Source organism: Microtus oregoni, unplaced genomic scaffold (genome assembly GCF_018167655.1).
Source record: "Microtus oregoni isolate MIOR12 unplaced genomic scaffold, Mior012 000001F_ref0000356, whole genome shotgun sequence".
Taxonomy (NCBI): domain Eukaryota; kingdom Metazoa; phylum Chordata; class Mammalia; order Rodentia; family Cricetidae; genus Microtus; species Microtus oregoni.
The window spans coordinates 85,026,933-85,054,572 of NW_024543060.1; the positions used below are offsets into that span (position 1 = coordinate 85,026,933).

Genomic DNA, 27,640 nt, shown 5'->3' on the forward strand with positions numbered 1-27,640 from the left:
TGCACAAGGAACCGCGGGCTGGAGGTTCCCGAGCCAGAGGAGGCCGGGGAGCTCAGTGCGCACGCGCGGGTGGGCATTCTGGAGTCCGCTGCAGGCGAAGGTTGGCGTCCTCGTGAAGGTGAAGTAAGTTTAAATGTTTTCACAGGCTGTACCCAGAAAGCGACCCTGTGGGGACGGTACACCAAACAAACTTGCCTCAGATGGGAGTTTCTCCTGTACGAACTTCAGTGTCTTCCTCTAGAAAACGATGGAACCCATTCCATAAATTCCTTACAGCGCTAGAAACCAAGGAATGCATTCCTGACCCCACACTGGTATCGCACCTTCCCTACCGAGTGCACTTGAGTTTGAATACACACGTTGGTGGTGTGTCAGTAGCGAGTGAGGAGGGAATGGAAAGTTTAAGATTAAAATACCTGAACAATTAGCTACTTTAGTTAGTTACTAGGTTAGTATTCGAAATGTAAGCTTTGTACAGAAACTGGAAGGGCACTCCATAGGCTCCGTCACATAGTTGATGCTTTACAAAATAATACAATAAATAATACTGGCAAAACCCATAACCGTAATGACCAAATGGGGGAGGGAGAGAGAAGATTCAGATTAATAAAACTAAAAACTAAAAATGGGGTGTTGCAACAGATTTCAATGAAATCTATAGGATTATTACAGATTACTACAAAAACTTTTTTTAAAAAAATGCTGGAAAGTACAGGAAATGGACAAATTCTTAGACACATATGACCTACCAAAATTAATAAGAACATATAAGCAGTATTTTAAGCATATCCATAGCAATTATGACACCAAAGGCATAACACAAAGTCTCTTTACAAATAAAAGCCCAGAACCAGATGAATTCACAGTTGAATTCTACCAACCCTTAAAAGTAAAAGAGCTAGACCAACGCTTCTCCAAGTGTTTTATAAAGCATAAGAGAAAGAACGCTATCAAACTCATTCAAGGAAGTCAGCATTATCCCAGTACCAAAGCTGAATAAGGCCACTCCACAAAACCTCATAGAAACAAGAATTCCCAACAGAAGCCTTGCAGGCTGAATTCAAGAACACACTGAGACTACACACCATGACTAAGCTGGTTGGCTGGAAGTATGGCCTTAAGGATAGAAATCACAAGATTACCTCAACAGATGCACAAAAGCCTTTAATAAAGTTCAACATCCCTTCATGTTAAAGCCCTGAAAAAACTATAAAGGGAACATATCTCAATATAGTAAATATTGGCTATGACAAACCTATAGTCACCATCATACCAAATGTAGAAAAATGGAAAGCATTTCCCCTAAGATCATGAACAACACAGGGTGCTCACTCTCTCTGCGCTTATCCAATATGATGCTCAGTCTTAGCAAAAGAAACAAGCAAGAAAAAGAAAGAGATACAAATGGAAAACAAGCAAAAACAAAACAAAACAAAAAAAACCGAAACCCTACTTGTAGATGATATGACCCAACACTTAAAAGATCCTAGATCCCACAAGAAATTCTTAGATCAGACAGATTCTTTCAGCAAAAGAAGGATACAAAATTAAGATACAAAAATCATTAGGTTCTCTTTATCACAATTACAAACTTGCTGAGAAAGGAACCGGGAAACCATCCCATTCGTGAAAAAGACCTCTAGAATGAACATGTTAAGACCCGGAGGAAAGAAAGCAAAGAAGGCACCAGATGATGAGATGATGTTCCATGCTCACGGAAAGCAGAGTCAATGCTCTTAACCTTATTTTAAACTATTGTTTATATGTATGCTAGTTCCTGGATGTATGTACATGCTACACATGTGTGCAGTGTCCTCACAGGCCAAAAGAGGGATCCAGATCTCTGGAACTGGAACTACATGTAACTGGAGGTTTCTCTCCCATCCACCAGTTCCCAAATAAACACTCAGAGGCTTATATTAGTTATAATTGCTGGGCTGATGGCTCGGTCTTATTACTAACTAGCTCTTCCTTTTCAATTAACCCATTTCTATTTTATATTTTACCACAAGGCTTGTGGCCTGTTTTTGGTTTTGTTTTGGTTTTTGGTTTTTTGAGACAGGGTTTCCCGGCTTGTGGCTTGTTACCTCACATCTTGCTTCTCCAAGGCTGCTGGCATCTCTCGGACTCTGCCTTCTTTTTCCCTGTCTTCAGTTTAGCTTTCCCACCTACCTATATTCTGCTTGGCTATTGGTCAAATCCGCTTCTTTATTAACCAATGGTAATAAGACATACCCACAGCCTACAGAGGGGCATCCACATCAGTCCCAGACTGTTGTGAGTCACCATGCGGGTGCCGGAGCTGATGCAGGTCAGCTGCATAGCAGCCAGTGCCCTTAACTCTTCAGTCATCGCTCCAGCCCTGCCTCCCTTATTTCTAAGACAAGGTCTTCCACTAAACCTGAACCTGAAATTTGTCTAGGCTGGCGGGCAGTGGGTGCTAGAGATCCACTTGTCTCGGTCTCCTTCATCCCCCGCCCCTGCCCCGCCCCCAGTCTCGATCACTGCCTCCTGCCCTGCCACCCGCCCTGGGGTTATAGATGCACACCACCACACTTAGATTGTATGTTCTGGAAATCCAAACTCAAATCATGCTTGAGCAGAAAGCATGTGACCCATGGAGCCATCTTCCTGACCCTTATATTGTTATTTTTTCAAAGGCTGAATAATAAATAAATAAATTCCATCTCACGCACCTATTAACTGTTCCCTATCCACTCTTTTATCATGGTAATTTAGGTTGGGTTGCTTTCATCTCTCCACTATTGTGAACAATGTCCCAGTGAACATGGGTGTGCAAAGACCGAGGTCCGATTTCCTAAGCATTTGGACATATATCTAGAGGGGGGACTTCTGGATCGTATGGTAACTTTGTTTTAAAGGAATCACTGTTTTCCACCATGTTTGCACCATGTAATTGTCCCACTAACAGTGCACAGGGTCCCAGCACCCACCCTCCAAACACACAGAGAGAGATGAGAATGTGCTATAAGGTGAACATTGATGTTGGGTTAAACGAGTTTTTTACTGATTTGTATTTTGTTCTTGAGCCATGGTTGTTCCTTACATATTCCACACCAAGGCTTACTGTGATGCCCAGAATGCAGCAGAGTCACAGCAGGGAAGAAGAGGCAAATTGGTTTCCAGCTGACACTGTTGACTCTTACCCTCAGAAGGCAGCCTTTACGCTGTGAAAAGGACAGAGGGACGATGGACGTGGCCTAGCTTCTGTCTCACTGCAAGTCCCAGATAACAGCCACTAACAACTTCCCAGCACAGGAGTGACCACACAGATTTAAGTCCATGACTTCTGCATGGATCCTATTCTGACTGAATGGAGACAGGCTGTCCTTGACAGCCTCTGTTCACACGGTAGGTTCATGGGAAAAGGCACATTTCACTGGTGTTTGGGGGGTGGGGGAGTGCTTACTGCAAAGCAATTGATTATTGAAATACTACCAACAGTTGTGAATTCCCTTCTATATCCTTCTGTTTGCACCTTCCTTCTACCTCCCCAGCTATTACCTACACTTATTATTCCTAATTGTCTTGCTTTTTTGATCACTAGTTTTTATATGTACATAAACATATAAAAGTATTGTTACACATATGTAACAATAAACTGGTTAAATTATATTCTGCATCCTTTATGTATTTATTCCCGTCAATGTAGGCTATAATCTTATCATGTGCACGTGCGTGTGTGGGTAGGGTAGGGACGCGTGTGTGTGTGTGTGTGTGTGTGTGTGTGTAGCTTAGAGGATAGAGACTGAACTCAAAGAGCTGGGTTTTCATGGAAAGTACTTTGATCCACTAAACCATCTTGCTGGGCCATTATTTTTGCTCTTAAAATGCTTACATGATATTTTTTTCCCTTCTAGTGCTGAAGATCAAACTCTGGGCCTGGTAAATACTAAACTAGGCACAAGTTCTCCCACTGCGATACTTTCCCTGCCCTATGACATGGAAGACATCCAAACACTGAATAAGTAGGCTACTGAAATAAAATACATTGACAGGATACAGAAATTAGTAATGCAAGTCACATTTTAATATAGTTTCAAAACCACTCCCCAATATAACTACAAATTTAATGAGGAAAAATATAAGAAATACCATAACCATCAGTACAGTGCCTTCTAGCATTTTTTCTTGAATTCTTTGCTCACTGTCTGAGACAACAAAGGTACCAGGTGTCCAACATTTTGACACTGTGATATGACACTGTCACCTACAGATGTGTTAGGCTGCAGGTTAGACATGCCCTACGGAAATGTTCTATTTGAGCATTTTATGCTTTATGTAGTTTCCCCCAGCAGCTTATTATAAATAAAGCTGCTGACAAAATTGCACAGGGAATAAAGCCCTCGTGGTCAACTGATAAAATTTGCAAGAGTAGACTTTTAAACTTTTGTTGTGATAATTATTGGTAAAATCCACCCCCCCATAGAAAAATTCAGCAAAAATCTTTATAAAAAGAATGCACTCTGGTTGCAATAAAATCTCTACATTTATGTTTTCAAAATAAAATATCAGCATGCGAACATGTCTGTAATCCCAGCGAAAGGGAGCTGGAGGCAGGAAGATGACAACAAACTTGTGTCCAGTCTGGACTGGGAGGCAAGATCCTGTCTCAGAAAACCAAAGCAGAGAGGGATGAGGGAGGGAGAGGGAAGAGAGAGAAGAGGGGAGAGAGAATATCAACAAACAGGTGAGTAGATTTCCCAAAGGAATTCATTATGTAATCAGAATAAAGGGATACTGAGTGCGTGCAATATTGATGTGGAGGACTGAGGAGTCTAAAATGCTTGTTGTAGCAAATCATGAGACTCCAGCTGTTGTACCTGCCCTCCTCTCCTTAGCAGGGGAAAACAACATCCATCAAATATCCTTTTACCTTTATGAATTACCAGCTGCCTTAATTATTTAACTCATCTGGGAAGCATACTGGCTACAATAAGTGCATGACTTAACAAAGTGGGCGAGTCTTTTTAAATGACCTAATAAAAACGGCTAAAAGCCAGGGTGCGATGGAAAAGCTGGACTCCTCCCCCCCAACTCTGAAGAGGTCAAGTGCTTTCTGTGGGACGGAAAAGCAACCATTTTAATTCCCATTCTAAAATAAAACACACCCTGGGTTCGGTCTCGACTGTGTTTAGAACACAGGAAACCCAACATTTTAAAACCAGATTCCTGTCTTATTCTCAAAACTAATTTTCTACCAGCGAAAACAAAAGTGCTCATAACTGGTAATATACAACACTAAAAACCAAATGACAGATGGCTTATGTCTCATTGCCAGCAACGAGTGTTAAATGCTAAAGGACACCTGGATATTTATAAAAGCCAAAAATATATATTCATTTCTTACTTCTCATAGTTATAAAATTATCATTATATAACTGGGCATAAAGTATCTTTTGACCTGGTAACTAAAGGATTACATTTTGGAAGAATAAGATGGGGGAGCTCCTGCTAGGTGTCTCATCTTTACAGTGTACCAGCTCAATGGAATTAAACAGGAAGAGAACACAGCTGGGGGAAATGACTAGTTTATTTGTTTTATAAAATAGAATGAGAAAGCTTAGTGTAGGCGGTCAGGAGGAGACAGTCTCGGGTGTCATCTTCACCAAGAATAGACTCACACCATTCCTTATGCATTCCCACAGCACAGGCAGGAAGTCTACTTCTAGATTCCTACCTAGTCACTTACATTCTTCTTAAGGAATCCAAAAGAAAAATACTTTGAATTTTGGTTACTCTTGAAGTTACTATTCACAGGTGCCCTGGAAGCAACAGTTTGATTTGGTGTCTTGCGTCCCAAGAAGGAACAGTAAACTTAGTTCATAGCAATGTGCTGCCGGCTTTCAGAGGCTGTGACCAATTATTTGGGAGTTGTAATCTGCAGGCTCCATTTTTAAAATGTGCGGGATGACACTGTCGATTCGGACATTCCCAATGAGACCCTTGAAGAACAATTCTTCGGTGATGGTGGCGTTCATCAGTCTCAAAGCTGGAAGTCTGAGAAGTAGTCGAGACAGCCTGAGAGGAAGAGGGAAGCCAGGTGAGAGGTGGGGGACTCGGGAGAAAAGCACCCACACAAACAATAAAGATCAAATTTTCAAAAACCCAGGACCAAAAGTTTAGATTGTCTTGGCTTAGAGTGGTATGACAGTCACCTGCACACGACTGCCATCTCCACAGGAAAGCCAGGCTCTGAACCGCTCGACCATGCTGTCCCCATGTGGCTGCAGGGACCACAGACTAAATCACTAAACCACGGGGCAGGTTCCTTTAAGAACAGATTCCCAACAATGTTTTTAGAAGTTTTAACAACATTGTTTTAAAGAAAAATGTTTTATGTTATTAGAGCACAGGAGGACTGATAACTTTTTTTCTTTTGAAAACGCACACACAGAGGCACAGACATACACAGAGACACAGACACACACAACAAGAGAGACACACAGACAGACACACACAGAGGCACTGACATACACAGAGACATACACATACAACAGGAGAGACACACACAGACAGACAGACACAGAGGCACAATCACAGAGACACCGACACAGGACATATATAGACACATAGACACACACACCAGACACACGCAGAGATGTAGAAACACAGAGACACAGACACACCGACTTATAAACACACACACACAACAGACACACACTGCTAGAAATGGAATAACAGGCAACCAATGCCTGTTATTTTAAAGAGCTTGGATATGAAAAACAGTCACTGGATTCAAATTGTGACCAGCTGCCCCTTGTTCTATGAAGGCCACTTCCTCCTTTCCACAGAGCTGGTGTGAGGATGAATGGCGGCTTCTGTCTAATTCTATGTGTAGGAGGAAGTTTGTAACGGTAGGACCATTGGTGTGTGTGGAAGTGTCTCTGAGGCAGGTAAGCGCTGTTCATGGGCAACCATCTCTAAATACGTACGAAGGAGACAACCCGAGGGCACATCCTTACTCTGTGCTTTGGGTCCTAGGGAAGGAAGACAAGGCTCACCTGAAAACAAACCCTGAATGAGACGCATGACACGGTTACCACCTGAGCAGCAGGAGCGCAGTCGGTACAGCACGGAGATGCTAGGTAGAGGGGCGGTGTGCTCGGAGGTGGCACAAAACGAGAGAGCATGCCATGTCATCTGCTACTACAACAGCCTGTGAGCTGGAAGGCGGGGATAATTCCTGGAATTCCTTATTTAGTATTTTTGGTCTGAGATTGACCACAAATACCTGAAACTATGCGTAAGGAAGCCTACTAGAATTCTGAAAAGTGGGTGGTCTTATCATGAGGAAAGTGAAGCACACACGTTAAACCCAGCAAGCATGGTATCATATGCTTAGGATCCAAAAACTGGATTCTCAATCGTTCTGAGCTGCTGTCCTTTCCCCTGAGATGGGTGGCTATTTCTAGAAAAATAAGAAAGGAGTGTTCCCTCCCACCCCAAGGAACGCTGGCAAGAAGTAACTTGGAAAAATTAGCATAACTATGTTTCAAAATGAATTAGCTATTAGTTTGTGTTTTAATTTATCATTTTTCTCTCTTCTTACTAACACAATTATTTCATTTGAAAAGTTGGACTCTGGTGGTGCTGTGTCTTTGAGGCAGTACTTAACCCTCTCTATTTAAAGCAGTGTTTCTCAGCCTTCCTAACGCTGTGACCCTGTAATACAGTTCCTGATGCTGTGACCCTGTGATACAGTTCCTCATGTTGTGGTGACCCTGTAATAGTTCCTGATGCTGTGACCCTGTGATACAGTTCCTGATGCTGTGACCCTGTGATACAGTTCCTGACGCTGTGACCCTGTAATACAGTTCCTAATGCTGTGACCCTGTAATACAGTTCCTGATGCTCTGACCCTGTAATACAGTTCCTGATGCTCTGACCCTGTAATACAGTTCCTCATGCTGTGACCCTGTAATACAGTTCCTTGTGCTGTGACCCTGTAATACAGTTCCTGATGCTGTGACCCTGTAATGCAGTTCCTCATGCTGTGACCCTGTAATACCCTCATGTTGTGGTGACCCTGTAATACAGTTCCTCGTGCTGTGACCCTGTAATGCAGTTCCTGATGCTGTGACCCTGTGATACAGTTCCTCGTGCTGTGACCCTGCGATACAGTTCCTCATGTTGTGGTGACCCTGTAATACAGTTCCTCATGCTGTGACCCTGTAATACAGTTCCTCATGCTGTGACCCTGTAATACAATTCCTCATGCTGTGGTGACCCCCCTAGCCATCAGATTATTTTCACTGTTACTTCATAGCTGTACTTTGGCTACTGTTGTGAATCATAATGTAAACACCTGCTTTCCAGTGGTCTTAGGCAACACCCCGGAAGGGCTGTTCAACCCCCAAAGGTCTCTCGAACCACTGATTTAAAATTAGAACTCATTAGCCTTTGCATGTGAGGCCTGGTAACAGCTGGTTTGTCCCCTCTGTGCCCGGGATTAAAGGGCCTTGCCATCCTTGTGCTTCTGCTAAGCCCTGGAATGCCCTTCACGTTTCCTCTTTTCCTAGAGCTGGGAATTACTCCCAGGAGCTTACGCACACTGAGGAAGTCCTCCAACACTAAGCTGCAGAGACAGCCACATTATGGCCTTCAAAAGCATCAGCCACTTCAAAGTGGCTGACTAAAACATTTCATTACTCTTACATGCAAAATAGTGTAGAACAGATTCACTAAAAAGCTTTTAGGCAAGGCGTGGTGTTGCATGCCTATGTGTAATCCCAGCAACGTGGAGACAGGGGCCGGGAAATTGTGGTTAAAGACTATCCTTGGCTACTTTGGGTAAATTCAAGGCCAGTGAGCTACGTGAGACCCTATCTCAAAACAAACACAAATCCTTTACACGTATGGCATTAAGTAGTTTGAGCCTAGAGGTACCTGTAGGTGTCATCTGGATATGTCCTGGTGATATAGTCCTGGAATTCCACATAAGCCTTTTCTTGAAATTTTTCAATCAGCTCCATGTTCTCCAGGCCTGGATGATCTAAGACATAAAAGAACAGAGTTACCCAAGTTCTGAATGCTCATCTAATAATTCATGGGATGTGGTGACACAGGATGGAGGAGCAGACAGTTCGTTAGAAACAGAAGCCCCATATACAATGCTTTGCTCCTTCCTTCTAGAAGTAATTACTGAACACACCATCAAGACCGTACTGTAGCAGTGGTAACCATTAACATCTAATAAAAACCAGACCACTGTGTGTTACCAATATGTTTTTCTCTCCAAAGTAGTGGAATTTTTATTGGTTTTTTTTTATCATTTCACTTTTAACAACAGAAAATGACCAAAGGGGCTAAAATTAAAGGATTAAATTTAAAATCAACTTTAATCCACAAAATATCTGCAGGTTGTATTTGTCAAGGAGCCCAACAGATATGGCCATGTTTAGAAGTACTTAAGAAATTATGAGTTATTAGCACTTTTATCTCTGTCAGAAAAATCATAATGCAGGAACATGAAATAATCTACAAAACATTTTGATAGTCATATTTCACAAAATAGAAGTAGTTAAAGAGCTCCATCAATTTATAGCTAAGTTTTCAATTTTACCTAAAGGAAACAAAATTGGCTAACTGGTTGTGCTGGAATGGAGACACGTGCGGGCTCGATGTTTGGCACAGTGGCAGAGCTATTTCCTGTCCTGGAAAGGTCCTGTGCTGGGCCCCAGCACCACAAACAGAAAAAATGAAATGAGCGGAAGCGGAGGTCCATCTTATCAGCCTGCACTCCGCACTGAGCCCCAGGCCCGACCTCATGTGAAGCACTAAACAGTGCAAACGTTTCAACACCTGATTCACATCGCTGAAGGGGAGAAGCAGGTCCCCCGGACAGTTTTATTAGGACATGCAGGAGCAGGATACCCATCGAAGAGAAAGCACAGACCCTCAAAGGACTGCTGATTCCTCCTACTCGCAAACTAGCAACCTGGAGGCCACTTTACTGTCTGTAAACTAGATACCGCAGGAAAGCAAGAGGCCCATCTTCCCACATGTCTGCAGCTTTCACAGGTCCCGAGAGTGCAGCAAACTCCAGACACAGCAATAATTGTCTTGCATTCTGGCTTTAATAATGCTCAACAAGATAAATCTAAGAATTCAAATAACGCAGGCCCATGTGTTCTACTGATTTTCCAGAAAAATGTCTTAATATCCTTAAAATCAGATTTAGAGCACAAAAATTAAATGATTTTAGTATATTCAGGGTTTTATAGTATTGCCACGATGCAATTATGGGACGTTTTTATGATTCCAAAGTAACCCTCAACTAGGAGCAATCACTCCCCACCTCCCCACTCCCCGACTCTACAAACAACTAATTTACATTCTTCTCCATGTCTGCCTGGAAGGGATTATTTCACACAAATGGAGTCAAACAACTATGTGTGCCTGTAGGAGTGGCGTCTTTCACTTAGGCATGTTTCCAGGGCGCATCCCGTCATAGCATATGCCAAACTCTTCAAGCTGATGGCAGCTCATGTATGCACATATTATGTAGACATACACCCATCTGTCTTTACATTCTTATTACGTGTGTGTGTGTGTGTGCACAGTGCATTTCTGTGGACAGAAAGTTGTCCTAACCATCTTGCTTCTACCTACCGAGTACTTAGATTAAGGGCGTATCCCATCAGGACCGGCTGCACTCAGTTTTAGATGGACAATTACACAGCGTCCGTTTTTGCCTACTGTGACTAGTACCAACATGAACATTCATGTTGATATTTTTGTGTCCATATACACTTTTGTATTTGGGGGTCAATCGGAACCAAATAAACGCCTAACTTTGTGTGTGTGCGCACGCGCGCACGCGTGCAGCGTATGTACTTGTTATTACAGGTGTGTTCATGGGGGGGGGCAGAGGGAGCCATCAGGTGTCTTTGCTCTCTGCCTCTATGTTTGGAGACACGGTCTCTTACTGAGCTTATCGATTGGCCAGGCTGGATGGCCAATGAGCATGAGGTATCTGCCTATTGCACTCCTAGTAGTGCTAGTGCTAGGATTACAGGTACAAGCCAGTCTGGCTTTTTTATATCGGTTCTGAGGATTCGAACTCGGGTCTTTGTGTTTGCACGACAGGTACTTTATTCTATCCACCGAACAATTTTCCCAACCTCCTCATGTTTAATGTTCTGTCCCAGGCAACTGTACCATTTTACACTCCTATCTGCAGTGGATGAGGGCTCCTATTTCTGCACATCATCAAATACTTCAATGAGACACAAATGTCCTGGGCATGGCAGTGCAGATCTGCAATCCAGTACTTGGGTATCTGAGACAGAAGGACTGCCGAGAGTTCAAGCCAAGCCTGGGCTATACAGGTAGTATTAGCCTCAACAGGACTACAAGCCCAAGACCCTATCTGAAAAGTACAAAAATGACTAAATAAATGATAAACAAAACACAGAAGACGTGTTTCTAGATGGCCTTCGGGTAGGCGTACGCATAGCCATCGATGCAGAGTTCGGCCATGCTGGAGACACAGAAGAGGTATCTCTGTACCTGGACTGAAGAGTACTATGGCCTTCAGGTAGGCGTACTCGTAGCCATCGATGCAGAGTTTCACCATGCTGTTACAGAATTCCTGCAACTTGAAGATGTGCTCCATCAACGACTTCCTCCGTTCCGGTGACATTTTGTCTTTAAAACACAAACACACACTTCTAATTGTCATGGAAAATGGTTGGCTGTTTTCATGCATTTCCAGTCTCCCTTCCCTCCAGTATTGAATAATCAATTTCTAAACGCTAAGAATTCAGAACCTCTACACAGAGCGCAAGGCAACAAATCGCCTTCTGGTATTGCTTATTCAAGAAAAATGGAGTAAAACCCGAAACTCAAGAGTTTCCCCTTCAGATCCTATAGATGTAGAGCATCCATCTGAAGAAAATGTCCAAGTCCAAGGGGCAAGGGTGGAGCTCGTCTGGCAGGGTGCAAATCTAGCGTTTGGGAAGCCTTAGATCTGAGGGCCTGGAGTGGTGGCAAGTACTTAAGAGTCCCAACACTTTCGAGGCAGAGGCAGGTGGTCAGGAGTTCAAGGCCATCCTTTCATACTTAGATTTTTGAGAGCATACCTCAAAAGAAACAAAGAACAACAACAACAAAACCAAAGTACAAAAGACTCAAATGTTTATAACAAGGTTTTATTTAAGCTTCTATCATTTGGAAAAATAATGAGGAAAACCATTTTCAGTTTTAAAAAATTAGAAACTTTAGTATAATAAAAACAAAAATTGAGCAAAACACATTGCTAAGAGCAAAGAAAAGTTGAGAAAAATAAGGTTTTCCACCATTTTAACATATCTAAAAGGGATATGTGAAGAAGGCATCTGAGTGTTTATGGGACTTCGTCTTAGGTATTATATTTTAGGAACAAAAACCTGGCTACTAAGCCTTTCAGACTTAAATACACAAGTCTTCATGTTTCTCTCTCTTTCTAAATATGTGTGTGTGTATGCATGTGCATGTGTATATACGTAATCATGTGAGTCTACACACACACACACAAATACACGTGCGCGCTCGCACATGCGCTTTTCCAAGACAGAGTTCCTCTGTACAGTAGCTTTGAAGCCTGTCCTGGAACTCACTCGGTAGACCAGGCTGGCCTCAAACTCATAGAGATCTGCCTGCCTCTGCCTCCCAAGAGTTAGGATTAAAGGCGGAAGCCACTATCACCCAGTTTAAATATATTTTGAATGATCAATGAATTTGTCAAAATGTTAAGATTACCCGGAGTAAAAAGGTAAAATATCTATACAGTCATCAGGCTATTAAACCTTTTGTAGAGCAGATGACTCCCCCGCTAACCTTGAGAGCAGAATCAGTAAGTTGGTTTTTACCTTGCTGAAGGCTGCTGTGAAGACAATTGACAAACGTTGCTAATATAGTTGCTACATTCATCACTTGCCAGCACTGTGCAAGACCGAGAGTGAAGAGTTCGTTCCAATATGCTTTTACCAAAGATATACTGTTTTCTTGCCTGGTAGGAAGAGAAACAAAGGCATACATCAGATATAAACTTCCCAACGGATCGATGCACTAAAACCACCAATTTACAACTATTCCAAAAGACCCACAGGCACATACCCGAGAATTCTGTGCTCTGTACAGTTGGCAGAAGCCCACAAAGAGGGCCCTAAATCTAAATCTCAGCTAGCTCACTATCGCTCAGCCAGTTTATAAGACCAGCTACAGCAAGATTTAAAACAGGTTAGTAGAGAGTATTCTCAACTTTCCAAAACAAAAATGCTATGTACCTGAGGTAACAGACGTGTCAATTACCCTGAGGTCACCGTTACACACTGTGTGCATGTGGAAATGACCTAGTGCTCTCCTTGGACACACACAATTTCTAAGAATCAACTGCCAGTAATTCATTGCAAACATTTTAAATAAGCAGGCCATGATATGCCAAGCACTGGTGGAATGAGAGCTGACATAGTGGATTAAGTCTGCCTACGAAAGAGAAGGGCTGTGCAAATATGAAACTTTAGATATTTTATATAAGTGTTAGATAAACATATGCATCTGACTATATACACGGTTAATTTCAAACAATTAAAATCCCACAAGTAAGAAGATGACATGTAAGAAAACAGGAGGGTCAGGGGAGAGGACTCTGAGGCAATGCCATTCAATAATTGGAAGAAAAATTTTAAAAAAATTTAGATGCATGTGTATGTGACTACCTGTATATGCCCTGTGAGTGTGTGCGTGCCCGCACACACGTTCATGTACCTGTCCTCAGAGGCCAGAAAAGAGCATGAGATCCTCTGCAGCTGGTGTCACAAGCTGACTGGAGCCTGCTGTGGATGTTAGGATTCAAACTCAAGTCCTCTGCAGGAGCAGGAAGTACTCGTAGACACTTAGACATACCTCCAGCTCCAGGAGATATTTTTTAAAGACAAAAATGTTGGGATAAGCTTGCAATCCCAGCAGTCAAGAAGTGGAGGCAGAAGGCTCAGGGGTTCAAGGCCATTAGTGGTTGGAGGCAAGCCTAGGCTACCTGACCTACTATCTCAGAAGTCCAGAGACATAGAGAGCAAGTACTGCAGCACTAAGGAGAACACGAGCAAGCCTGAAACAGCAGTGTGGTGGTTAACGCCCACTGTCAGCTGTCGCCACAACCCTCTTCATGATGGATAAAATCGTTTCTTAAACAGTGAGTCAAAATTAAACCTTTCCTCCTTAAGCTGTCTTAGCAATGAGAAAAGTAACGAGCTGAGAAGGCAACATTCAGTGTTCAATGGTGTTGGATGCCTTTCTAAACGCGGCCATCTTCTCTGAATGTTCTTTCTTCTACTTGGTGTCCTAGTTAACAAGCTCACTCATTCTTTAAGGGCTAGATCAGAGCTTTTATTTTTTATTTTGGTGCAGCTGAGGGTGACCCCTGTAGTGGCATTTCATTTGTATTTTAATAAATAAAGCTTGCCTGAGGATTAGACAAGTAAAACAATCACAATGATAATACACAGCTTTAATCCCAGTAGCCACACTAGTTTGCCATAGAAACCAGAGGGTAGTGTGCACACCTTTAATCCCAGCACTTAGAGAGGAATATAAAAAGGGAGGAGACAGCTCTCGGAAACAGTCTCATTCTGAGATTCCTGGAGGCAGGATCACCATTTCAGCTAGTGGCTGACCGTTTTGCTTCTCAGATATTCATATTGAACCCCAATTGCTCTGAGTTTTTATTAATTGTGCTTCAGACCCCAGAGCCATGAGACGCATCTCCAGGCTCAGGAGTTGCAGTTATGTATTTGTTTGAGGCAGAGTTTCACTGTGACGCCATGGATGGTTTGGAATGCATGGTCCTCTTGTCTCAGCCTCCCTCGTGCTAGCATTACAGGCATGCACCATGATATCTGGTGCACAGCTCGTTTCTTTGGATAAATGATCTCTTATAATCTCCTCTCTTGTTTCTTTGGGTGTTTACTTAACTTTGTACCTAGGTTTATGTGTGTTTCCTAGTTTCCACACTACCTAAAGGTAACCGTTCCCTCGGGCATTTCTGTATCACAGTAAGCATGGACTTCAAAGTACATGATGTATACAAAAAAAATCTGGGCTTTGTGTTTGTTTGTTTGTTTGTTTTCTAATCTTTGAGGATATAGAACAGACAGAAGTCAGCTGGACTCTAGGCTTAATAGAGGCTGGGCTGTGGCAGCGCACACCTTTAATGCCAGCACTGGGGAGACAGAGGCAGGTTTGAGGCCAGTCTGATCTACAGAGTGAGTTCCAAGATAGCCAGGGCTACCCAGAGAATCCCTGTCTTGAAAAATAAAACGAAACAAAAAGAGTCAGTTTGAGAAGTTGGGACATTTTACAAAAAAAAAAATCTTCAAGCAACACCTATATATTATAAGATAATTAAATTGTAGGATTTCTTTCTTTTCTGCAAAGAGATTCAAGTCAGTAAGGATATGTAGCAGCTACAAGTCACAACATAATACAGAATTGCTCAGCCATCTTTTCACAGGTGATTTATCAGACCCCAGGGCCTTGGTAAAGGTGAAATCAAGATTCCACGAAATTTTGGTGTTATTGCTTTGTGAATAAAGTGGCTGTCTTTTGCTGTAGATTATCAACGTAGCTGACTCCCCTTCTGATACATATTTGGGGATTAATTCCCACAGTTCAGAACTGTTTCCTATGCCTTTGAGCTATGTGTGCAACAGTTTCCCACTGCCAGGCCTCCGTTCCTCTCTCCTATGTAAACACCGAGATCTGCCTTCCTGCAGTTATCTTTATCAGCAGGCATCTGGTCAGTGCTTAGGGTCAGGAAAGAGCATCCCATTGAGGATATTCACAGATCTCCAAGGACACAGAATTCCTACCTGCTCCAGCTGCTGCTCTGGTTTTACCTCACTTGAAAGATTCTTAACTCCTTCCGCTCACCTTCACCTCAGTTTACTGATGATTTTGGTTCAGGAAATTTACAGCTTGAGTTTTCCTCTCGAGTCCTATTCATAATTTTACTAAAAATAACCCTTTCAGCTCTTCTACTAATCACCTAAGAGTATAGTGTAGCGCACTAACCTTCCCCTCTAGAATTTCCTGATGATTTAATTCCTTTCTTTTTTTTCTTTCTTTTTTCAAGACAGGATTTCTTTATGTTACAGCCCTAGCTTTCCTGGAACTCGCTCTTGTACACCAGGCTTGTCCCAAACTCACAGAGATCCACCTGCCTCTGCTTCCCAAGTGCTAAAATTAAATATGTGTGCCATCACTGCCTGGCTTTAAAGTGTAGTCCAGGCTGGCCTCAATTCCAGATTCTCCTGTCTCTGGCTCCGTCAGCAAATCCTATTGGCCCATGCCATCAGTACTGGCTTAATTCCTTTCTTAACCAACTTTCTTCACTAAGTTCTAGGTTAGCTTGGGCCATGTAGAAAAATTGTGTCTCACAATAAGGGGGTGGGATGAGGGGAGACAGGAGGGACTGGAAGAAAGGAATGAAGGGAGGAAGGGAGGAAGGAAGGAAGGGAGGGAGGGAGGGAGGAAGGAAGGGAGGGAGGGAGGGAGGGAGGGAGGGAGGGAGGGAGGAAGGGAGGAAGGGAGGGAGGAAGGGAGGGAGGGAGGGAGGGAGGGAAGAAAGAAAGAAGGGAAGAAGGAAGAAAGGAAGGGAGGAAGAAAGGAAGGAAGTTCACCAGATGTGCACTAGCCATTCCCACCTTTGTGCTGACAGCCACGGTTTGTTCTCTCTCTCTCTCTCTCTCTCTCTCTCTCTCTCTCTCTCTCTCTCTCTCTCTGTGTGTGTGTGTGTGTGTGTATGAAAATTATTATCTGACTTCTTAGGGGCAAAAGAATTCCAGCCCTGGAACCTGCTAGGACTGAGAAATTGCTGGTTGTAAGGATATATATTACTGGAAATGTTTGTAACGGAATGAAGAGAGAAAAAAGAAGAAGAATGCCACAGGGTGTCGGTGAGATGGCCCACAGGTAAAAGTGCTTGTCATCAAGCCCAACCACCTGGCCATCCCCAGGACTCACATGGTGGAAGGAGAGAACTCACTACTGCAAGTTGTCCGTGACATTCACATGTGTGCTGTGCCATGTGCATCCCATCCCCTAAACACAAAACAAAACATGCAACTTGGTGCACATCAGTGCACTCAGGTCACAAGAACACATAAACAGAAGGAAGACCGTGAAAAGACACAAAGGCTAACATTGTCATCTAAGAGTTTACAAAGTAGCTGGACATGGCAGTGCACATCTATACACAAAGCACGGGGGAGACTGAGGCAAGGGGATTGTGTAAGAGGTCAGTTTGACCTGCATAAGGGGTTCCCAGCTAGTCTGCACTACAGTCTGAGGTGCTGCCTCAAAAGCAACAAACAAACAAAAAAGCAAAACCAAGAGTTTACAGAAAAGTTTTCCCTCATGATTTTATTTCAGTATTTGGGAAGGACAACCTACCATCAAAAGAAACTGGCTATGGAATAAACTTGAAAGTGAAGTTCAAATGCAAAGAAAAGCAGTATGTATAAACCTTCACACAGAAGATAATGAAGAAAAAGCCATCTCAGGTAAAAATCAAGGAAAATAAGAAGCCATTCTGCTCGGTTGTCAGCAACAGTGAGACTCCCAGTCAACAGTGAGGAGAGAAGCCCATTTGTCCACTGCTGCCGCAAGTGGGACTCGTCAGTGCCTTCGGGGAACAGTTCCTAGCGACATCAGAGCAAACGTGCATGCCTCATAGACCTAGCAACCTATTTTATGGACATCGTAATGCATCTTGACAAACTGCTTGGTAGCACTGGATAGAATATGAAAGCTGGCAACAGCTTTTATGTCTGCCCACAGAGATGAGTATGTAAGCTGTAACACTTCCACAAATGAGGCAGTCATTAGGAGAAAGGGGAATCTATACCCGTGGCACGGAAAGCTTGACAGTGTGGTGTGACACTGGAGAGAAGGAACAGGCTGTGCCACCAGGGGAACGTGTTTGGATGGTTTAATAGCCACAGCACGGAAAGAGCTGGCAGGACACCGAACTCCTAACAACAGGATCAGTTACTTCTGGAGAGGTTCTATTTTATGGTTCTATACTTAGGGTTACTTTAGGAGTGAGGAAAACTTAAAAGCAAACCAGTCTTCATCTTAACCTCTGACTATGAAGTTTTAAAAAGAAAACAGCTAACCAAAGTAGGTAAACAGTGCGGTGGGTTGAATGAGAAAGGCCCCCATAGGCTCATATGTGTGAATACTTGGTCCCAATTAGTGGAACTGGTTGGGAAGGATTGGGATGCGTGGCCTTGTTAAGAGGACATGTGTCACAGGGGGGTGGGCTTTGAAATTTCAAAAGACCCAAGCCGTTCCCATTCTCCCTAACTCCTGGTTGAGGTTCAGGATGTAAGTTCTCTGATACAGCTCCAGCACCACACCTGCCTGTCAGGTGACCTGCTTCCTGCCACGATGTTCATGGACTCTCTAACCCTCTAAGCCATAACATTCACAAAATTTTGTCTTCTATTTGTTGACTTGGTCCCGGAAACAGGAAAGTCACTAGGACGAATGGCAAACACATGAAAGCAAACTTAACTGGAAAGAATATCGGCGTTGGTCTGTCTGTGCTACCCTTTGTATTGAAGACTCCATGGCCATATTGGGAAGGCTCAGACAACAGCTTAAATTCAGTGCAGAGGATGAGAACAGAAGAAAGAGGAGGCCAAGAAGGGCAACTGAGAGTAAACTGCTCAATTAGTTACTGCCAGAAAAGAGGTTACAGGGTCACCTGTAGAAACCAATTACAGAAGGACATCCAAGTTTATTAAAAACAAAATTCCAGCTAGGGATGGATGGATACGTGACTGTAATCCCAGCATTTGGACGCAAAAAGAGCAAGAGTTCAAGGCCAACCTGAGCTACATGGTGAGTTTGAGGCTATCCTGGAATCACAGCAAGACTCTGAACCATGGATATGCTTACTATCAGAATACTTCTGTTAGGAAATAAATGGCTATTACAGTAGCCTCGTAGTACCTATTTTCAAAATGTCTTTCTTCTGCAAAGCAAAAGAAATGGATAAAAAATGCATTTAAATAATCCATCCAGATCCCAGAAAGCCCTACAAGTATCCTCAACAACAAAAGCATTACATTGGCCAAGTCACCTATGCCTAAGGACAACCAAACCATTTGACATCCACATACACACACCCAACGTGTTACCTGTCACCCCAGGTTACCCAACTTCTTAATCTGCTGGAACTGTGAATCATTTGCCTAAACCATACAGAATGAATTTCCTACGAATTAAACTACAGATCTTAAACAGAAAATCAACATTTCTATTAAATATAGAGGCTTTTCAAAATACAAATGATACTAACCAAATCCCCACCCACCAAGCCATGGAGTAAACAACATGCCTGCTGCTGTTGTCTCTGTCCTGCTGCAAATTCAGAGCTCTGCAGAGTATCCAGCCAGAAAAACCCAGCACACACACTCCCAAGTCAGGCTTAGACCACCTTTTATCTCTACATAACAGAGCTTCCCATTAGCATCCAGCTCTTATCTGATTAAGTCAACTCATAAAAAGGATTTAAAGATTATCTAGGCAGAGACAAGAAGTAAGAGTTTGTGTAGCAGCTAATGGCCGGGATTGTTAGCTCGGCAGCTATTCTAATTAAGTCCTGTGGCTGCTGCACAGAAACTGATTTCCAACACAGATCACAGAGACAAGTGCCGCCACTGTCACATTAATTATTCTGTAAGCAGAAACCTCAGGCTCCTCTTGGTGTGTGCAGCATCTCCGCTGTTTCCACGGATGAGCGCATTCAACAGAAGTGCTTAAAAACAATGGCAGTGCATCTCTAGTTCTCTTCTTTTATTAAAATAATGAATAGTTTATTCTGGGAAGGTGGGTGGGGTGGGAATCGAGATTGCTTTTCTGGACTAAGTTTGGCCGATGGGACTCGATGCCTAACAAATCATAAAACATCAGCATGCTAATGTTTTCATACCATATTTTAATGCTCTTTCTTTTTAAAAGATTTAATTATTATGTATACCGTGTTCTGCCTGTGTGTATGCCTGCATGTCAGAAAAGGGCACCAGATCTCATTATATAGATGGTTGTGAGTCACCATGTGGTTGCTGGGAATTGAACTCCAGACCTCCGGAAGAGCAGCCGGTGCTCTTAACCTCTGAGCCATCTCTCCAGCTCCTTAAAGTTTCTTCTTAGAAAAATTTTTGGAAAATTACTAAAAGCTGACTATTATGCTGAGATAAAGAGAAGGCTCATTCCGAGGTTACAGACGCTAATATAACCTCTGCTCTGTATCTCACAGCTCCCTGAGTAGCGCATAACCAAATCATGGTGTCAACCGTGTCCTGTGGGTGCAGGGCTCACGTCTTTTAGTTATAGTCAAAGCACTCTGCAATGATAGGAAGGGGCCGTTACCTCCATCTGTCAAATGGGAAACAAACGAATCCGACTGAACAGGGAGGGCCCCGAGAGTAAACCAAAGCCAGCTGAGTAAAGGCTTGGCTCTCTCCCTGTCACGGGCCAGGTATTCAAAGGAAGGTCAGCAAACTTCTGCACGGCTCTGATTTTTTGGAGTAGGTCACTTCCCATTTCATCTGAATGCACACATTTCTAAAATAGTCTTCCGAGGTTGGGAGAGGGAACTAGATGATTGGGAAACAATCACCTCTCATTTTAAACATGTAGGCAAATACAGCTCCCTAGGGACATGCCTGGATGAATACTGAAACAACACTGCAGGGGACAACCATCCAATGATGGAGGAGGGTCATCTGTCTATGTGTTACTTTCATTAGTTAATAAAGAAACTGCCTTGGCTTTTTGATAGGCCAGCCCTTAGGTGGGTGGAGTAGACAGATGAGAATGCTGGGAGGAAGAAGGCAGTGAGGCAGATGTCATGGAGCCAGCCACCAGGTCAGACATGCTGAATCTTTCCCGGTAAGCCACCATCTCGTAGGGCTACATATATTAATAGAAATGGGTTAAGCAAGATGTGAGAATTAGCCATAAGAGGCTGAAACTGATGGGCCAGGCAGTGTTTAAATGAATACAATTTGTGTATTGTGATTTCAGGTATAAAGCTAGCCGTGCGGGAGCTGGACGGGAATGCAGCCTGCCGGTGGTTCCTATATCTACAATCCCACAGGAGCATCCAGCCTTTTGACACTGCACATGACAGTGCCATCTACAAAGTCCACTTAATGGTCACATCATCAAAGAACAATAAATAAATAACATACACCACAAAAATCTACAGTATTTTATGATTTCATAGCTACCGTTGGCGTATGGAGCTCATAGCACATTCCTATCTTTAAAAAAAATGTGTGCATGCATATTTTGCCTGCATGTCTGTCTGTGTACCATGTGCATGCCTGGTGCCAGCAGGAAAATCAGAAAGAGGGTATTAGGTCCACTGGAACTGGAGTTAAAAAGGCTGTGAGCCACCAGGTGAGTGCTGGGAACAGAACCTGGGTCTTCTGCAAGAGCAGACAGTGTTCTCAGCCACTGAGCCTATCACTGTGTTTACCAAAGATGGTTATTGCTGATGCTGGCCTCTATTTGTCCTCTCCTCTTACCCAGATTATTAACGTGCTCAAACTATACAACATGGCTACTCTTCCACACAAAAAGCAATGGGGCAAACAGTAGTTAGCTATCATGGATTATCACATAAATAGAACGGCAGACCTTCTTTTCTACTGTAGTACAAATCCTCCCCAAATAAACTTCTTGTTTAAACAAACGTGTGCCACAAAAATCACATTTATATTCAAGGACTTCAAAACACTCACCCTAGTGCCTGGAAAGAAGGAATGGAAAGTGCCCAGTGCATCGATAAGAACAGCAGTCTGGAGGCCGACTCCCCAATGTAGTGCACATTCAGGTACTCGGGCATAGGAGAAGGCATGGTGAGCTAGCGTGAACAGGGATGTAGGTGAGTCATCTTATGACTTCAAGTTCCAAATCATCAGTTCTTTGAAAAACTTGAATATAAATATAACACATCACAGAGGAATCCAACATCTCCACCTAAAAAACTCTAATACTGAGAGTCTAATACTCGAATCACTGGGGATGACAACAGTGCCTGGAAGAAGGAGCAGATGGTAATGTCTGTCGAAGTAATAGACAGACAGACAGACTCTCACTGAATGCCTGTCAACCATGGAACGATTTGGTTTACTTTATGAAGTTACTCTCTTGGTACATCAGTGTGTTCTCCTCCCCCACTCCTTTCTCTACCAAGGCCACACAGTCAATTCAGTGTCAGAAGCAGCCCTGTATACTGAAGGGTCCTTCGTTTAGGCTGTACTTTCGCTGGCAAAGAGGGCAGAGTAGCGAGCGTGAAGCAGGCCTGCTGGTGCCCACTGAGGAGAGCACACTCCTACACCGGGCACTGCTATGATCTCGATGAAGCAAACAAAACATATGGGGACTGGGGCTCAACACCGAGAGTCCTTTAAGTCTTCAAAAGGCAGGTCTGTGCAGTATCACCCTATCCTAAAGTGTCCTTAGGAAATACAAACTGTTGGTTTGTATTGTTATGAACGAATAAATGACCGTAAAAAAAGTAACATTCAAATTGACTTTAGAGAGTTAAGTGTCTGACCACAGTGAACACGAATCCTCTACCGAATCACTTCTGGGAACATTCTGGAAGTCTTGTGTGCATACGTAAGAACTGCCTTTCCTGTTTTGAACCAACAGTGACCTCAGAGAGGACCCGGGAAATGAGTACACACAGCAACTGGAGGGCTAAACCAGAGGAAATCTGGCTGTTATCTACCAAATGGGAAAAATGAGTTATATCGGGGGACCTACAGCAAGGCTGAACAACCCTAATCCAAAATCTAAACTTGGAAGCATTTGGGGGATTGATGCTTGATATTTTAGACATTTGCACATCTTGTATTTCTGGATCAAATGTTCAATTAGAAACAACTCAATAGCTACCTCCAAATCCAAAAAACTGAAAAATCTGACATAGTTCTGGTCCCAGGCTTCATTCCTAAATCTATTCTAGAAAAACACTTGCCCATACAGACACACAAAAGTCATAGGTAAGAACACCCCCTTTAGCGCTGCATCTAACAGTGGCATTAAATGCTAGCGACAACCCAGATCTCCATCACCAGAAAAAAATAATGATGCCCACGATAGAATATCTTAGAAATATTAAAATTAGTAAGAAAAACAGAGATGACAGTCAAAACAAAATCCGGCCAGGTGTGGCAATGCACACCTGCAAGCCCAGCTTTTGGGATGGTGAGGCCGGAGGACCACAAGCTGGAAACTGAGGCCAGCCTGGTCTGTGCTGCAAGTTCCAAGCAGTCTGGGCTCCAGAGAGAGCTGCCCTAAAACAAAACAAAACAGACAAAAAGCCTCACAGACACCTAAGTAGGAAAAAAAATAGCTAAATGAGACACGGATGATCCGGTTTCTGCTGGAGAGTGTGCCTTGGGTACCCACACCCATGGGGGGGGGGAGGGGGGGCGCAGGACTCCAGACAGTGGCCAGCAGCTGGTGTGTGTTTTCCTTTCACTGCAGGTGTGTTCCTGTGTGTGCAGGCACATGTGTGCAAGTGTGAGCCAGAGGACAGCCTCGTTCCTCCTCGTCCCTCACACTTCACACTGCCCATTCATCTAGAGCCTCTCACTGGCCTGGGGCTCATGTAGGCTGACTGGCAAGGGAGCCCCGGGGAAGCCCATCTGTGTCCACAAAGCTGGGGTTACAAACATGGGTACCGCAGCTGACACCTGTTTCACTTTTTTTTTTTTTTTTAACATAGGTCCTGGGATTTAAACTCAGGCCCATGTGCTTACAAGGCTTTACCAATTGGGCTATCTTTCCACATCCCAATACTATTTTTCTAGGGAACTAATAGCTTTGATAAGATTCTCAAAAGTATCTACAATACCAAACAGATCAGAGAGTTTTCATCGATAAGATATAACAGTTTTCTATAAATGTCAGGTAAAATGTAAAAAAAACAAGGGCTGGAAAGATGGCTCAGTTGTTAAGAGCACTGGCAGCTATTCCAGAGGACCCAGGTTCGATTCCCAGTAACCATATAATGGCTACCAGTGTCTGTAACTGCACTCTCAGATCTGACACCTCTCCTAGCCTACAGTGGCACTGCACACAAGTGCTCCAGGCATCCATGCAGGAAAAACGCCCAATCACATACACATTATAATTTTTATTAAAAGAAAACCCCACAAAAGTTAAAGTTAAATCAAGATCAGATAATTTAACCTATAATCCCTAATGAAATAGAAGTAGTTAATTATTAAAGTCTACAGAACCAGACAATTTTAGCAAACAATTTCTACCAGACTTTCGAAGAAGAGTTAATGATAATGCTCCTCAAATTATTTCACAAAATAGAAACAGAAGAAATCTTGCCAAATTCATTTTATGAGGCCATAGTTATACTGATACACAAACTACATAAAAACACAACAAAGAAAGAGAGTAACAGACAAATTTCCCTTATAAACATAGATGCAAAAATACTCAATAAAATACTGGCAAACCAAATCTAAGAACACATCAAAAAGATCATCCACCATAATCAAGTAGGCTTCATCCCAGAGATGCAGGGATGGATCAATATACAAAAATCAGCAAATGTAATCTACAATATAAACAAATGGAAAGAAAAAATACACATGATCATCTCATTAGATGCCAAGAAAGTCTCTGACAAAATCCAACATCCCTTCATGATAAAAGTCCTGGAGAGATCAGGGATACAAGGGACACACCTAAACATAAGACAATTTACAGCAAGCCGACAACTAACATCAAATTAAATGTAGAGAAACTCAAAGCAATTTCACTGAAATCAGGAACACAACAAGGCTGTGATGTGGGAAGTGATGTATACTGTGAATATATTTTATTGCCATTGGCTAATAAGAAGCTGCTTTCGGCCAATGGCTGGGAAAGATAGAGAGAGAGAGAGTAGGCAGAGTCAGTGAGAAGCCATGCAGCCCCACCGGAGACAGACACAGAATGGAACCTTGCCGGTAAGCCACAATCACGTGGTGATACACAGATTAATGGAGATGGGTTAATTTAAGATATAAGAGTAAGCCAGAAATATGCTTAAGCTATTGGCCAAACAGTACTGCAAATAATATAGTTTCTGAGTGATCATTTCGTGGTCTGGGCAGCTGGGAACAAACAAGTAGCCTCCCTCAACAAGGTTGTCCATTTTATCCATATCTATTCACTATAGTACTTACATTCTAGCTAGAGCAATAAGACAACTGAAGAAGATCAAGGGGATATATATTGGAGAGGAAGCAGTTAAAATAGTGTTATTTGTAGATAATATGATAGTATACATAACAGGCCTTAAAAATTCTACCAGGGAACTCCTACAGCTGATAAACACTTTCAACAAACTGTCTGGGTACAAGACTAACTCAAAACAACAATAACAACAAACAAACAAAACCCCAAATCAGTGGCCTGTATACAAATGACAAGTGAACTGAGAAAGAAATAAGGAAAACAACACCCTTCAAAATAGCTTCAAATAGTATCTTGGGCTAACTCAAGTGAAAGACTTGTATGATAAAAATTTCAAGTCTCCGAAGAAGGAAATTGAAAAAGATATCAGAAAATGGGAAGCTCTCCCATGCTCACGGATCGGTAGGATTAACATAGTGAAAATGGCCACATATCAAAAGCAATCTACAGATTCAACGCGATCCCCATCAGTATTCCAACATGACTGTTTACAGATCTTGAAAAGACAAATCTCAGCTTCATATGGACATACAAAAACCCAAGCTAGCTAAACAACCCTGAACGATAAAAGAACCGCTGGGGTCTCAAGCTTCCTGAACTCAAGCTGCATGGTACTGGCACAAAAACAGGCAGATGGATCAATTGAATTGGATGGAAGACCCAGACATAAATGCACACACCTATGGACACCTGAGTTTTGATAAAGAAACCAGAAATGCATAATGAAAAAAGAGACAGCATCTTCAACAAATGGTGCTGATCAAACTGGACCTATTCGTGTAGAAGAACAGATATAATAGAAGAATCCAAATAGATCCACATTTATCACCCTGCATAAAACTCAAGTCCAAGTAAATCGACCTCAACATAAAACCAGACACACAGAACCTGATAGAAGAGAAAGTGGGGAACAGCCTTGACCACGTTGGCACAGGAGACAACTCTCTGAACAGAACACAGCAGAGGCACCAAGACCAACAATAAGTGGGACCCCATGAAATGGAATATCTTCTGTAAGGCAAAGGACACTGTCAACTGAATAAAGTGACAGCTACAGAATGGGGAAAAAAGGTTTTTTTTAGCAACTCTACATCTGAGAGAAGATTAATATCCAATATATCATACACACATAAGAAATAATTCAATTAAAAAATGAAATACAGATATAGCGAGAAAATTCTCAATAGAGGAAGCTCAATGGTTGAGAAACACTTAAAGAAATATTCAACATCCTTAGCCCTTAGGGAAATGCAAATTAAAACTGCTTTGAGTGTCTATCTGTCCACCTGTCCGAATAGCTAAAATCAGTAACACAGTTGACAGTTCACCCTGGTGGGCAAGGGGAGCCCGCTTCCATGGCTGGTGGGAGTGCAAACTTGTACAGCCACTATGGAAACTAATACTACGAGTCCTCAGAAGGTTGGGAATCGATCTACCTCAAGATCCAGCGATACCACTCTTGGGCACATACCCAAAGGATGCTCCATGCTACCACAAGGACACTTGCTCAGCTACGTTCTCTGCAGCTTTATTCACAATAACTAGAAACTGGCAACAACCTCGATGTCCCCCAACTGAAGAATGTATAAAGAAAATGTGGCGCATTTACACAATGAAGTATTACTCAGCTGTTAAAAATGACATCATCAAATTTGCTGGCCAATGGATGCTAGAAAAGAACACCCTGTGTGAGTTATCCCAGACTCAGAAAAACAAATATGATCGGTGCCTTGTTCAGTCATCTTCAGATAGGAGAGGGTGCAGAGACCCACAACCAGACATTATGCAGAGAGAGAGAGAGACAGAGACAGAGAGAGTCTAAACTAGAGGTCTCCATTGGGTGTCTCCCCTCAGAGCTCAGGGAACCCTGAGGAAGAGGAAAGATTGTAGGAGTCAGAGGGGACGGAGGACACCAGGAGAACATGACCCACTGAATCTGAGCAGGGCTCATGTTGGTTCACAAAGACTGAAGCAGCAAGCATGAGGCTGCATGGATCTGTGTATTTGTTATGGCTGTTAGTTTGGTGTTTCTGTGGGACTCCTAACAGTGGAAGTGGCTGTATCTCTGACTCCTTTGCCTGCTCTTTTCCTCCTACTGGGTTACCTTGTCCAGCCTCCACATGAGGGTTTCTGCATTGTCTTATTGTATCTTGTTTTGTGATGTTTGGTTGTTGTCTCTTGGAGGCCTGGTCTTTTCTGAAGGGAAGCAGAGGGGAAGTGGATCTGGGGGAGGGAGGAGCTAGAAGGAGTGGAGGGAAGGAAACTGTAGTCCGGATGTATTATAGGAGAGAAGAATCAATTTTCAATCAAAAAATTAAATAAAAAAAAAACCTTGTCTTTGTTCAAAATT

The 27,640-nt window shown here is 42.8% G+C and overlaps 1 protein-coding gene across 1 annotated transcript in view; it reads right to left on the bottom strand.

The window, feature by feature from the left end:
* Positions 1-4,029: 4,029 nt before the first annotated feature.
* Positions 4,030-27,640, bottom strand: part of Nr2c1 (nuclear receptor subfamily 2 group C member 1) — a 51,008-nt gene continuing 27,397 nt past the window's right edge. Inside the window, exons 10-14 of the mRNA XM_041675267.1 lie at positions 21,822-21,943; positions 12,876-13,015; positions 11,536-11,673; positions 8,911-9,016; positions 4,030-6,042 (exon numbers count right to left, since the gene is read on the bottom strand). Coding sequence (XP_041531201.1) covers positions 5,868-6,042; positions 8,911-9,016; positions 11,536-11,673; positions 12,876-13,015; positions 21,822-21,943 — 681 coding nt within the window. The 3' untranslated portion in view covers positions 4,030-5,867. The remainder of the gene's footprint in view (positions 6,043-8,910; positions 9,017-11,535; positions 11,674-12,875; positions 13,016-21,821; positions 21,944-27,640) is intronic.